Source organism: Eurosta solidaginis, chromosome 3 (genome assembly GCF_040869045.1).
Source record: "Eurosta solidaginis isolate ZX-2024a chromosome 3, ASM4086904v1, whole genome shotgun sequence".
Classification (NCBI taxonomy): Eukaryota; Metazoa; Arthropoda; class Insecta; order Diptera; family Tephritidae; genus Eurosta; species Eurosta solidaginis.
The window spans coordinates 120,730,275-120,745,066 of record NC_090321.1 but is presented as its reverse complement, the minus strand read 5'-3'; the positions used below and the strand labels follow the sequence as shown (position 1 = coordinate 120,745,066).

At 44.0% G+C, this 14,792-nt stretch overlaps 1 protein-coding gene across 3 annotated transcripts in view; it reads left to right on the top strand.

The window, feature by feature from the left end:
- The first annotated feature begins 5,133 nt into the window (after positions 1-5,133).
- Positions 5,134-14,792, top strand: part of sxc (O-linked N-acetylglucosamine (GlcNAc) transferase sxc) — a 1,061,542-nt gene continuing 1,051,883 nt past the window's right edge. For 2 of the 3 annotated variants that reach the window (XM_067773008.1, XM_067773009.1), the window contains exon 1: positions 5,134-5,469. In XM_067773008.1, coding sequence (XP_067629109.1) covers positions 5,325-5,469 — 145 coding nt within the window. In that variant the 5' untranslated portion in view covers positions 5,134-5,324. The remainder of the gene's footprint in view (positions 5,470-14,792) is intronic. The other variant, XM_067773007.1, reaches the window with a different exon arrangement.

Below are 14,792 nucleotides of genomic sequence, written 5' to 3'. Positions count from 1 at the left end.
GAACAGTTTATCCGATTTAATCATGTTGTCACTACTGACTGTCATATGACAATCAAATGATTATCACGGTTGTTTTGTTATTTTTTAAATTCCGCCATTTCAACCGACGAAAACCATATAAAAAATAAGTTTAAAAAATGAAAAAGAGAGCATTTCAAAGCTCCATGCTAAAAGAAAAAAAATCGGAAATAATATTAGAAAATACCAAAAGCTGTCGGAATGTATGGGGCTCACTCAAACAATTGATACGCGAAAAATAATAGTGGTTAGTGGTGATTTATTTTTAAATGTGTTTCCGCTTGAGGAAAGCGCTATTCTGTTGTTTTGTTATTTTTTGAATTTAAATTGAACATTCTGAAGTCGAATTCTTATAAAACTATTTATTTTAAACAAATAAGAAACGCGTATGCCTTTATCACGTACAAGATTAAAAACGTAATGAAATAAAGTAAATAAAAAGCAAAAAGCATTGTTTCATTTTTGGCGGAATATAACAATTGTCATTTATGATAGTATAACAATCAAACCTGATGTCTACAGTAAACTATTTTTGATAGTTAGAGTGTCAGCACTGATCGAGGAAAAGGAATGAGAGTGAGCAGTACGGCTATATACTTAATCAGTAGGCGATGTTGGTGTATAAGAAGGAGACAAAAACTCACACGTACACAGTTGTTTACATCACATTTGCGCAAGTCCCCTTAAGTTTGTGATAGAAAGTTTGTATGAGGCGCTGATCGTTAGGTTGACATTGCTGACAATCAGATGATAGTCATATGATAGTCAGTATTCTTGTAGGGAAGCTTGTGTTATGGCGTTATTATGTATAACGCAAAGCGACGCGAAGAGTCACTTTCACCCAAGTGAAACCAAATTCGTATCATATAAGAGCATTCATTCACTTCGGTGACTCTCAGTGACTATCGGTGACTGTAGGTGATTGTCTTACGTTTTTTCCTATTATATAGCGACGCAAAGTGTCACGAACACTCATTTTTACTGTCAAAATATTCACTTGCTTCTGAGTCGTGTTTGCTTCATTCACTTGGTTTTTTCATTGTCGTTTTTTTTTATAATTTTTGAGTAAAAATCCTCGCATTTCGGGAAAAAAAGATTGAAATTTTCCATAGACATAAAGGTTATATTTAGAGCTTCGTTCAATGTACATTTCATCAAAAAATTTTACAGGAATAAAAAAAATTATAAGCGAAGCCTATACAAATTATAGCCAGGGACCAGAACAGTTATTCCGTTTGTAATAAAAGTCCCTCAGAAAAAATGTTGGTATGGCCTAGAAGGTTCAATGTGGTCATATTAAATCGTTCCCGACATGGTCGAGCTTGTACCTTAATGGTGCTTGTTACCGGAACATACCATCAATAACACTCCCTGAAACCTTCTGGGAGTTTCTTTATCGCTACAAGAACAACAACAGTTGGTTATGATTTTTCGATAACAAGTTTCTAGTGCTAGAAGCAAAAATTTTAAAGTGTCCCTACAGGTTTCAAATCCAGATATTTACGAGAATGGATTGGTGAAAAATTCAATTCATTTGGATGAACCGTATCTTAGTTATAGGGTCGTACTTTTATTCTGTTAATAAAAAATATATGTTTGGATTTAACTTTTATTGGTAATTCTTTATTTTAGCTCACAACTGCTAAAGAGGTGTCAAAAGACGGGCTTTGGACCCAGGATCACGAACCCGAAAGCGGAAATTGGAAATTTTTTTTTAGGAGATATTTGCAAACAAAATTGAAAATTTTCACGTGGTTGTTGTAATTTTGATGATTTTGTTGTACCCACAAGAAAAACTGGGTAAAAGTGTTTTGCGCGAATATAGATTTGGTCTCCAAACCGGTGTTGGACCCACCCAGGGTATTTTTTATAAGCGCGGCCGAAGACCGCCAATGCAGAAAGGTGTTCTGCGCAAAAATACTATGAATCCCACCCCCATTTCGGAGCGATCCGGGGCCATTTTGCGTTTTTTGGAAATATCTTTTGATAGAAATAAAATTTTGAATTTCCGCTTTCGGATTCGTGGTCCTGGGATCAAAACGCGTCTTTTGACACCTTCCGATATTTTTGGACGAGTTTTAGCAATTGTGAGCTAAAGTAGAGAATTACCCTTTTATTTTCGGACTTATAAAATAAATATCCGGATTTTATTTCTTTGTGTAGATTTTTTTGAAAAAGGATGCATGATTCGTTATGAAAATGCTATGGGTATCCCCGGAATCCCATACAACTTCACGAAGGAATAGTTTTTAACCGGACTTTTTCGAGTCAAGAAAAAAAGCCTATTAAAATGAGTCACTGATTATAACTAATCGTTATACTATAGCTTTGTCACTATCTTTCGTCTTTCTTAGTTTTATGTCAAAAATTAATTCTGAGTAATAGGAAAATAAAAATAATAATTTTATTGTGGATTTTTTAATAACTATAATAATTATACCTCCGTGCTACTTTTTTTTTTAAATGTTCTTATAAATCGGTGATTCTGCTGATTCTCGAACAATGTAGTGAATTATTTCGAGTCTCAAAAGTGTATCGCAAATAATCGGCAAGCATCGGTACAATTCAGGTACGCAACATCTAAGCCCAGAGGAATTAGGTAAGGGGTACCAAAGGGTGGTGTCCTATCCTCGCTTCTGTTTAACTTCTATATATCGAAGCCCCTCACTGCAAGATAATGGCTACAGGTCCCGGGCCACCCATCGATGAGATAGGTAATAAAATAGACAACTATCTCCTGATCTCTCCAGATAAAGATAAAGAAACGCTCATTACCACTTACAAAGCAATTGGCTAGCCGTATGAAGCCAAAAATACAAGTAGGTCCTCAGTGAACTCCACAAACAGGCGTCGGGCCTTTGTGCCAGGAATTGCCCGGTGAATCCAGTATTCGAAGAACAATACCCAAAACTTGCAGAAGAGGAACGCACACTCACAAGGGAAACGCGAGTCACTCTAGCTCAACCTCGATCTAGATACTGTAACAGGTTAAACTCTTACCTATTCAGAATCAACCCCGACATACAAAACATATGTCCTGCTTGTAACCCCACATGACACCAACCATCTCTTCAATTGTATTGTGGAACCAACGCCTCTAGCACCCCTCTAATTATGGTCCACCCCTGTTGAAAGCAAGTCTCCTTGGGCTTCCGTAGCTTTTTCGGGCTGGTAATGTCGTCGCTACTGAAAGGCTTACGTTATTAGAAAAATAAAGAACCCCAGCATGCCACTCGCACTTGGTGAAAAGATAAAATCAAAGCTGCTGACGAAGTATAAAGCAATTAACCGACCGATTGTGTGTGAGCCGTCGCCAATATAGACTCCCGACCTACACTACTCTCACTGGAGTAAGTACAGGCCTCTAATGAGGGAAATGGGGTGCTGACCAAGCAGTTCCAGCTAAATGGTTTCCAAATGGAGCATCTAAGCGAACCACTAGATGCAGCTCAATGAACCCTATTATTAAAACCGTGTATTAAGGCATAGCAAAAGAAGAATGGAAACGCGTCACCCGGTCGATAAAGGCCCCTTGCATCAAAATTGTACCTTCAGACCAGGCATGCTTAACGAACGAAACGATATCATTTCGTTACGATAATCAACGTTAATAAACGAAACGAAGTGACTTCGTTTCGTTTATTAACGTTGATTATCGTAACGAAATGATATCGTTTCGTTCGTTAAGCATGCCTGCTTCAGACTTGGGGTCTAGCTGGGAAAATAGGTGCCTTTAGTTTCATTGGCAAAAATTGAGCCTCAACGAGTCGGTTATTGCAAGGATGTTGTATTATCTTTGACAATTGTTGTGCTGCTACTGTTACAATGGCTCGGTTTTTACAGCCAGCAACACATTTTCCATCCGTAGAGGATTATTGCCAAAAAAAAATTGCAATTACCAGCAAATGGTACACATCACTCGAAAGCACCACCACAAATGTAAAAGAAGCTGGGAAGAAGATATGAACATAGCCAAAAAACCGATTTGGGAATGATTCAAAACAGTTTTCCATTTAATTCGTATTAACATTTTATTTGGCATTTGAAAAAGGAGGCTAAAGTGATACACTCAGACATAAGTATGTTTGTTTTCTTTTTTATTTTTACATGTTCACAAAATGGAATTTGTATTATTGAAATAATAAACACTGCACTTAACAACAATATTAACATCTATTGATTTACACCGTCTCTTATTTACAATTATCAGGTGTTTACCTGCAATATTGCCAGCTCGTTAAAACGATGTTATTCCGAAAAAATTGCACTACAAAGTTTACCGAAATAACAAAAGTAATAAGTGGTTATACTGGCTACGTATTGGGATTGACAGTCTCAGTGAATACGTGGTGAATACGTAGTGACTACGTAAGAGAACGAACGCGAATACGTAAGAAGTTACAAAATACGAATTCTGGGTGAATGTGAATGTGAGTGAATGCGACGCAAACATTCACGGTGACATACATAATAAGGGCATTAAACACATCTATATAAAAATGTCATTGTATCGCGGCCTTTAAGCGCCAGTTACCCACGAACGTACGTACAAAAAACGTGTCAGCAGAGGCGACATATCTTATGAGTGTGCAATGTAAACGAAAACTCACCGACGTACGTAGCCCGGAACGTAGACATCAAAACAATTTTGATTTTTTCCGTAAGAACGTGTCAGCTGATCGCTCTCTCACTAGACAGAGTTGCCTAGTAAACTTTTGTGCGCTAATTTTTGACCATTTGCAGTTTTATGCAAAAACACCTAATTAAAGTTTGAAAAATTGTGAAAATAATTCGAAATAATTATGTAAAAGTGCAGACTATAGATATGTAATATATTTATATTTATTTAATATTAATTCCAGCCTTCTACAACATCAAAAATTAAATTGGACAAAGTTGATGTTTCCATAAGCATGCATGCAAAATTGTCAATGGCAACAGTGCTTATCTGTAAATAATACACACACAAATATGTTATGTACATAAACACAGGCGCACACATTGATTCCTACGGGCTTGAGGGTTCGGTCAAACGTGTTTCGTACGACAAACGTCCGTACGTACGGCACACGTCGGTCGGTAATTGCCGCTTTAAGCGTATCTTTATGAAAAATGTCATTGTGTCACGGCCTTTAGTTCTATCAAATATTGGTTGTTTATTATCTGTTGCGAAACTTTGCAATTTCCTTCGGCAAAGTTTATACTTCAATAAGTAAAGTGTTGTAAAGTGGCTTCATTTATAATTGTAAAATTTGTTTACATGTGTTTATGGACATATTATTTATGATTGATCTATAGTTTCCGAAATGCTTAACCAACAATCTCAAGGCCAGGGTCAGCAAGCGCATTCTCAAGTCTCGACACAATTGTTGCCACAACCCACTGTAGTTCAGAATAACATCACTTCCAACGTAGGGAAACTGGGTGATTCTCATGGACTAACACCCATTGGTAAGCTTTTTGAAATACATCTAACTATACGTTAATCGGTATGTACAAACAAAATTATTGTGTGTAATCTTCGATTTAGCTCAGCTTGTGTTGAATCGATTTTTTGCATACAATAGTTTGAAGGCAGAAAACAAAAATGCATACTTATAGAATAGCGGCAGACTGGTAGTACGCGTCCAGAAGTATCGAGATCGGTGTCAAAAGACGGTTATTGATTCTCGGTAACAATAAGTGGAGTTCAAATTTAAATGGTATTTGAACAGTTGAAAGGGGTCGACTGCTAAAACGCGTCCCGAAAGTTACGGGGGAAAGGTCAAACGAGGCGTCTTGACATCAGTATTAATAGTATAGCCATGCCGGCTGTCGGCTCAAAATCGTCTTATCTCAAAATATTTTTCAAAAGTTTCCCATTTTCACAAAAATTACTTAATCAGAATTGGGATGAGGAACGCCTTATGTTGTTGTTGTTGTAGTTGTTGTAGTTGTTGTTGTTGTAGCAGTGCTCCGGCCCATTCTATAGGTGTGACCGATCACAAATTGGCATCAATATCCTCTAACGGGACTCCTAGGAAACTTGCTGTTTCAACAGGGGTGGACCATAATGAGAGCAGTGTTAGAGGCGTTAATTCCACATTACAAAGACAAAGTTTCCATCGCCTTTGGCGACAAAGTGCTGTCGGACGCGAAAAAATGCGCGAGCGCTTTCTGCCGACAATATATAATGCATCCTACGGTCGACAAAGATAGACGGAGAGCCAAAAGACACGCACATAAACACAAATTCAGCGCGTCACCAATCACCATCACCGCTAAAGAGGTAGAGGACGCCATTGGTCGTGCTAAACCATCCAAAGCATTGGGCCCAGACGGCATAGCCATGCCGATGCTTAAAAGCCTAGGGAAAGAGGGTTTCAAATATTTGGCGCATGTCTTCAATCTGTCTCTTTCCACCTTTGTCATACCTGAGAAATGGAAAATGGCCAAGGTGGTCCCGCTACTAAAGCCTGGGAAACCAGCTAACATAGGTGAGTCGTATCGTCCGATATCTCTTCTATCGCCAGTGTAAAAGACGCTTGAAGCCATTTTGCTCCCTTATTTCCAAGCAAATTTGCAGCTAGCCCCTCATCAGCATGGCTTCAGAAAACTACATAGCACAACCACCGTGCTAAATGCCATTAGCACCCAGATAAATTGCGGTTTAAATCAATACCCCCACCATAGAACAGTACTCGTAGCGCTAGACCTATCAAAAGCTTTCGATACGGTCAACCATGGCTCGTTACTGCAGGACCTGGAAGGGTCTACCCTTCCCCCATGTCTTAAAAGGTGGACCGCAAATTATCTGGGTGGTCGGCAGGCATCGGTGCAATTTAGAAACGAAGCATCAAAACCAAGGAGAATTAAACAAAGGGTGCCACAGGGTGGTGTCCTATCCTTTTGTTTAATTTCTACATATCTAAGCTACCTTCACCACCGGAAGGAGTCACAATCGTTTCCTACGCCGATGACTGCACAATAATGGCCACAGGCCCAGGCCCAAAGGTCGATGCGCTATGCAATAAAATAAACGGCTACCTCCCTGATCTCCAGTTTTTTCGCCTCGCGAAACCTGGCATTATCACCGACTAAATCTTCCGCGACCTTATTTACAACATGGACGCCCCAAATGTCGACCATTTTGAACATCCACGTCGATGGCACTGCGCTACCGACTGTCCCACACCCCAAAATCTTGGGTGTGACGTTTGATCAGGGTCTACATTTTGGTGAGCACGCAGCCGCAATTGTTCCGAGAATTCAGAGCCGTAACAAAATCCTCAAATCCCTCGCAGGCAGTACTTGGGGAAAAGATAAAGAAACGCTCATGACTACATACAAAGCAATTAGCCAGCCGATTACGTGCTACGCGTCACGCATATGGTCGCCAAGCCTAAAAATCACCCACTGGAAGAAACAACAGGCCTGCCAAAATACTGCTCTCAGAATCGCCACGGGCTGTCTTCTTATGTCCCCAGAACACCATCTGCATAATGAGGCGAGAATACTCCCCATCAGAGAGAGAAATGAGATGCTGACCAAACAGTTCCTGTTGAATACCCAGAAACCTGGGCATCCCAACAGACATCTGATTGATGAACCAGCACCGCCTAGGTGCTTAAGGAGGGATTCAAGGGGTTGTGTAGCGCAATATATAGCTTCTCCAACCCAATTGTTAACCTCACCTTCGAGCGGCGAATCCCGTTTCGCTAACAGACGAGGCTCTGGCGACCCCAAGCTCCTCATGGAACTTGGGGGTGGGGAGGGAGGGATGGCCTGAAGGTTTAATGTGGCCATATAAATCGTTCCCGAGATGGTCGGGCCAGCATCTTAATGGTGCTGTGTTACTGGAGCGTATCGGATCTGTATCCGACAAAGGACCATCACATCGATAACACTCCCCAAAGCCTTCTGGGAGTAACCTAATCGCTACAACAACAACAACAACAACAACAGGGGAATAAGGAGTCATCTCCGTAAGCATTTTGAGGAAATACGGCACCTGAGAACCCAGCCGTATGAAGTGAAAAAACACAAGCAGGTCCTTGGTGAACTCCATAAACAGGCGTCGGACCTTTATGTCAGGAATTGCCCGGTGAATCCAGTGCTTAACGACAATTATCCAAAACTCGCGGAAGAGGAACGCATACTCCCCAGGGAAACGCGTGTCACTCTTGCTCAACTTCGTTGTGGATACTGTAACAGGTTAAACTCTTACCTATCCAGAATCAACCCCGACATACAAAATGTATGCCCCGCTTGCAACGTGTCCCCACATGACACCAACCATCTCTTCAATTGTAATGTGGAACCAACGCCTCTAACACCCCTTTCCTTATGGGCCACCCCTGTTGAAACGGCAAGTTTCCTTGGACTCCCGTTAGTGGATATTGATGACAATTTGTGATCGGTCGCGGCTATTAGGTGGAGCGAGCATTGCTACAACAACAACAACAACAGATGGTGGGTTTACCCACCTGATGTGTCATGTGGGGACACATTGCAAGCAGGGCATACATTTTGTATGTGCGGGTTGATTCTGGATAGGTAAGAGTTTAACCTGTTACAGTATCCAGATCAAAGTTCAGATGGAGTGACTCGCGTTTCCCTAGGGAGTGTGCGTTCCTTGTTGTTGTTTTTGTAGCAGTGTTTCGCCCCATCCAATAGGTGCGACCGATCACAAATTGTTGTTGTTGTTGCAGCAATGCTTCGCCCCACCTAATAGCTGCGACCGATCACAAATTGTCATCAATATCCTCTAACGGGAGTCCAAAGAAACTTGCTGTTTCAACAGGGGTAGACCATAATGAAAGGGATGTTAGAGGCGTTGGTTCCACATTACAATTAAAGTGATGGTTGGTGTCGCTTCCCAAGGCCGTCGGTTCTATGTACCGGAGCGACTCGAGATTTTTCCCGACCAAGGACTGTCATTTCAGTGTGACCCCATTTAATTTGTTTCGTCCGTCCCACAAATTGTCATCCTCCCAACAGCTCCTTGCAGCAGGACTGCTACATATTCTCTTACTCCGGGAAGGTATCGAACCCAATCCGGGTCCGTCTCCTGACCCCGGTCATGAGAAATGGTTTTGCTGCATTTGCCAGAAAAGAATCTTTTTAGGACGGTCATACTCTGTTCAGTGTGTCTCGTGCAAGGGATGGTTGCATCGGACAGGTTGTTCTGGGCTTGATCCCAAAACCCGACGTCCACGTAACTTTTATAAATCTTTTGTGGCTCCTTGCTGCTCACGCCCAAGGGCGTCCCGTAGTCTACGCCTAAGCGTATCCCCACTACCTTCCAGCAGCTTCGCTGCTCAGCAAGCCACAACAAGTACCCGCTGCTGCTCGCGCCCCACGGCGCCAACAACTCAAACAGCTGATACCACTCATGACTACTACCTTCGTAGTAGAGCTGGTAGCAATGCTGAGCATCAGCCCCTGCCCCCGTCTTCTTCTCCCCCCCTCTTTTCTGGCAGCAATCGTGCAGGTCAGGGAAACAGACTCTTAGTCCCTGCCTCCGTTTGCACCGTCTGCCAGCACAGAATATATAGGTTTGCGACATCCGCCCAATGCAGCTCCTGCCTTGGGTGGTGCCACTTTCCTAGATGTTCTGGTCTCAGCGACGGCAACCCCCCGACGGGTTTCATCGCGCCATGTTGCCAGGTCGCAAACCCAAATCATCCGGGTACCCCAATGCTTGCCCAAGGGCGCCCAGTCCCAAGGCCACAAAAGCAATTGCGTCCTGGCCTTCCACAACCTAGGCGTAGTCACCCCTCACTTACCCCTAGAGTGGCGGCGTCACTCCTCATGCACTTCAGAATTCTGCAGTTCAACTGTAATGGACTAACTGGGAAGATTACGGAGATAGTCGATTTCATGAAGCGGCACAACATCCGCATTGCTGCGCTTCAAGAGACTAAACTCACAGCAAGATCTGCATTGCAGACCTGCTCTGGTTATAATGTCCACAGGAAAGACCGCGAGAGCGGAAATGGAGGCGGCCTCGCGTTTATTATACACCACTCTGTGCAATATCATATATTTGATCCTGGCATCGACCGCAGTGACAATGTCTTAGAACGTCAAGGCCTATCTGTCCGGTCAGGCGATGCAAATCTAGAAATCATCAACATCTACATCCCTCCTGTCACCTGTTGCCCCAGTGGATACCGCCCTAATATCGAGGCCTTACTCACTGGCAACAATCGCATTATCTTAGGCGATTTCAATGCCCATCACGACTTATGGCATTCAAACTTGCGGGCGGACAGTAGGGGTGAGATGTTGGCGGATCAAATAGACGAAACGACGTTCTGCACAATAAACGGAGACGCCCCCACACGTATGGTAGGAAGCTGTCATAGCTCGCCAGATATCTCAATCGTGAGCGCAGAACTCGTAAACTGCGTCAACTGGCAGCCGATGGTAACATTGGCATCCGACCACCTGCCCATACTTATTTCGTTCGAGCGTACTGCCGACTTCATCGTCACCGAAAAACGCACTTTCATAAACTTCAAAAAAGGAAAGTGGGAAGAATATAAATCTGCAACAGACAGCAGCTTTGCTGCCCTCCCTATCCCGACTGATGCCCGCCAAGGGGAGCGTGCCTTCCGTAAGGTCATTGAATCCGCCTCGGCACATTTCATTCCCGCCGGGAGAATTCCCGAAATCCGGCCCCACTTCCCGGCGGAGGCCGCGAGTTTAGCGAGGGAACGCGACCTTATAAGACAGCTTGATCCAGGCGACCCCCAAATAAGGGATATAAACCAACGCATCAGATTGCTTGTGGACGAACACAAGCGGGCGAAATGGGAAGAGCACCTAAGAGGTTGTAACCTCTACCGGTGTAGGTAAACTTTGGTCCACCGTAAAGTCCCTATCGAATCCGACTAAGCACAAAGACAAAGTTTCCATTGCCTTTGGCGATAAGGTGCTGTCGGATGCGAAAAAATGCGCGAGCGCTTTCTGCCGACAATATATAATGCATCCTACGGTCGACAAAGATAGACGGAGAGCCAATAGACACGCACATAAACACAAACTCAGCGCGTCACCAATTACCATCACCGCTAGAGAGGTTGAGGACGCCATTGGTCGCGCTAAACCATCCAAAGCAGTGGGCCCAGACGGCATAGCCATGCCGATGCTTAAAAACCTAGGGAAAGAGGGTTTCAAATACTTAGCGCATGTCTTCAACCTGTCTCTTTCCACCTTTGTCATACCCGAGAAATGGAAAATGGCCAAGGTGGTCCCGCTACTAAAGCCTGGGAAACCAGCTAACGTAGGTGAGTCATATCGTCCGATATCTCTCCTATCGCCAGTGGCAAAGACGCTTGAAGCCATTTTGCTCCCTTATTTCCAAGCACATTTGCAGCTAGCCCCTCATCAGCATGGCTTCAGAAAACTCCATAGCACTACCTCCGCGCTAAATGTCATTAGCACCCAGATAAATTGCGGTTTGAATCAATATCCCCACCATAGAACAGTACTCGTAGCGTTAGACCTATCAAAAGCTTTTGATACGGTCAACCATGGCTCGTTACTGCAAGACCTGGAAGGGTCCACCCTTCCCCCATGTCTTAAAAGGTGGACCGCAAATTATCTGGGTGGTCGGCAGGCATCGGTGCAATTCAGAAACGAAACATCAAAACAAAGGAGAATTAAACAAGGGGTGCCACAGGGTGGTGTCCTATCCCCGCTTTTGTTTAATTTCTACATATCTAAGCTACCTTCACCACCGGAAGGAGTCACAATCGTTTCCTACGCCGATGACTGCACAATAATGGCCACAGGCCCAGGCCCAAAGATCGATGAGCTATGCAATAAAATAAACGGCTATCTCCCTGATCTCTCCAGTTTTTTCGCCTCGCGAAACCTGGCATTGTCACCGACTAAATCTTCCGCGACCTTATTTACAACATGGACGCCCCAAATGTCGACCATATTGAACATCCACGTCGATGGCACTACGCTACCGACTGTCCTACACCCCAAAATCTTGGGTGTGACGTTTGATCAGGATCTACATTTTGGTGCGCACGCAACCGCAATTGTTCCAAGAATTCAGAGCCGTAATAAAATCCTCAAATCCCTTGCTGGCAGTACCTGGGGAAAAGATAAAGAAACGCTCTTGACCACATACAAAGCAATTAGCCAGCCGATTACGTGCTACGCGTCACCCATATGGTCGCCAAGCCTAAAAACCACCCACTGGAAGAAACTACAGGCCTGCCAAAATACTGCTCTCAGAATCGCCACGGGCTGTCTTCTTATGTCCCCAGAACACCATCTGCATAATGAGGCGAGAATACTCCCCATCAGGGAGAGAAATGAGATGCTGACTAAACAGTTTCTGGTGAATACCCAGAAACCTGGGCATCCCAACAGACATCTGATTGACGAACCAGCACCGCCTAGGGGCCTAAGGAGTCATCTCCGTAAGCATTTTGAGGAAATACGGCACCTGAGAACCCAGCCGTATGAAGCGGAAACACACAAGCAGGTCCTTGGTGAACTCCATAGACAGGCGTCGGACCTTTATGTCGGGAATTGCCCGGTGAATCCAGTACTTGAAGAAAAATATCCAGAACTCGCAGAAGAGGAACGCATACTCCCCAGGGAAACGCGTGTCACTCTTGCTCAACTTCGTTCTGGATACTGTAACAGGTTAAACTCTTACCTATCCAGAATCAACCCCGACATACAAAATGTATGCCCTGCTTGCAATGTGTCCCCACATGACACCAACCATCTCTTTAATTGTAATGTGGAACCAACGCCTCTAACACCCCTTTCCTTATGGTCCACCCCTGTTGAAACGGCAAGTTTCCTTGGACTCCCGTTAGAGGATATTGATGACAATTTGTGATCGGTCGCGCCTATTGGGTGGGGCGAGCATTGCTACAACAACAACAACAACAACAACTCGAGATTTTTCCCGACCAAGGACTGCCATTTCAGTGTAACCCCATTTAAATTGTTGCGTCCCTCCCACAAATTGTCATCCTCCCAGCAGCTCCTTGCAGCGGGACTGCTCCATATTCTCTTGCTCCGGGAAGGTATCGAACCCAATCCGCTTCCGTCTCCTGACCCCGGGACGGTCATACCCTTGTCTCGTGTAAGGGATGATTGCATCGGACAGGTTCTGGGCTAGACCCCAAAACCAGACGTCCGCTTAACTTCTATAAATCTTTTGTGGCTCCTTGCTGTTTACGTCCTAGGAGGTCCCGTAGTCTGCGCCTTAGCGCCCCCTCCCCTCCCCCCGGACTTTTTTTTTTATTTTAAGCGCATTTTCTATACGAATTTTCCATAGAAGTTTATGGCGCCTAAAAACGACCGAATTTCCGAAATGTTTGTGGGTTCCGACATTTCGCGGATTGCTGCGGTTCTTTCTGTATTTGGTTTCAACCCCTAAGAGTTTATAATGTAACCAAGATATTTTATTTCTTGAAGTGAAAATTTGCATTTTTCAATTTTGAGCTTAAATCCGTGCGGAGTAAAACTTTTTCAAGATTTGTGTCATGTTTTTCCTGAGTAGCTCCGGAAACGAAAATGTCGATACCAGGGATGGGCGTTATCAACAAATTTGAATAACCAATGACGAAAAAATAAAAAATAAATTTTTATTCATTATTCAAGAAAACTTGAGTGATGAATAACATGTTATTTTTTATTCAAGCATTTCTTGAATAATGAATAATATTTTCTCGTTATTCAAAATATTCTGATTGATGATAACCACTCATTCTTATTTTTGCAAAATTTGAATAAAGAGTTGAGTTATTATTCCTTATTTACAAAATATGGAATAACAATAAAATTTTAGTTTTTATTCAGTTATCCAAAAATAAAAAAATAAACCATCGAGATGCCCTGAAAATATACCCATATGCATAACCAGTTCGTGTGTAGTTCTGAAGCTTCTTAGGGTAATATTGAGATGATTTTGGGGAGTATTCGTGGGGTTTTTGGGGGGTGGTTAGGGGGTAATTTCTGGGACACCCTGCGGATCCTCCCGAGGCCTATTGGGGTCCATTCCAGGGGCTCCCTCGCGATCCTTCTAGGGTTTTGGGGTCATTTCGGGATGACTTTTGCGACTCCCTCGAGGTCTTTTGGAGGTCATTTTGGCATGGTTTAGGGGAGTACCACGGGGTCCTCCCGGGGTCATTCCGTGATCTTTTTGGGACTCCCTCGGGGTCATTCCGGGATGGTTTTGGGACTCCCTCGGGGTCATTTGGGGGTCATTCCGGTATGATTTTGGGGACTCCCTCGGGGTCATTTCGGGATGATTTTGGGGACTCCCTCGGGGTCATTTCGGGGTCATTCCAGGATGGTTTTGGGGACTCCTTCGGGGTCATTTCGGGGTCATTCCAGGATGGTTTTGGGGACTCCCTCGGGGTCATTTCGGGGTCATTCCGGGATGGTTTTGGGGACTCCCTCGGGGTCATTCCGGGATGTTTTTGGTGAATCCCTCGGGGTCATTCCGGGATGATTTTGTGGACTCCCTCGGGGTAATTCCGGGATGGGTTTGGGACTCCCTCGGGGTCATTTCGGGGTCATTCCGAGATGGTTTTGGGGACTCTCTCGGGGTCATTTCGGGTTCATTCCGGGATGGTTTTGGGGACTCCCTCGGGGTCATTTCGGGATGGTTTTGGGGACTCCATCGGGGTCATTTCGGGGTCATTCCGGGATGATTTTGGGGATTCCCTCGGGGTCATTTCGGGATGGTTTTGGGGACTCCCTCGGGGTCATTTCGGGGTCATTCCGGGATGGTTTTAGGGACTCCC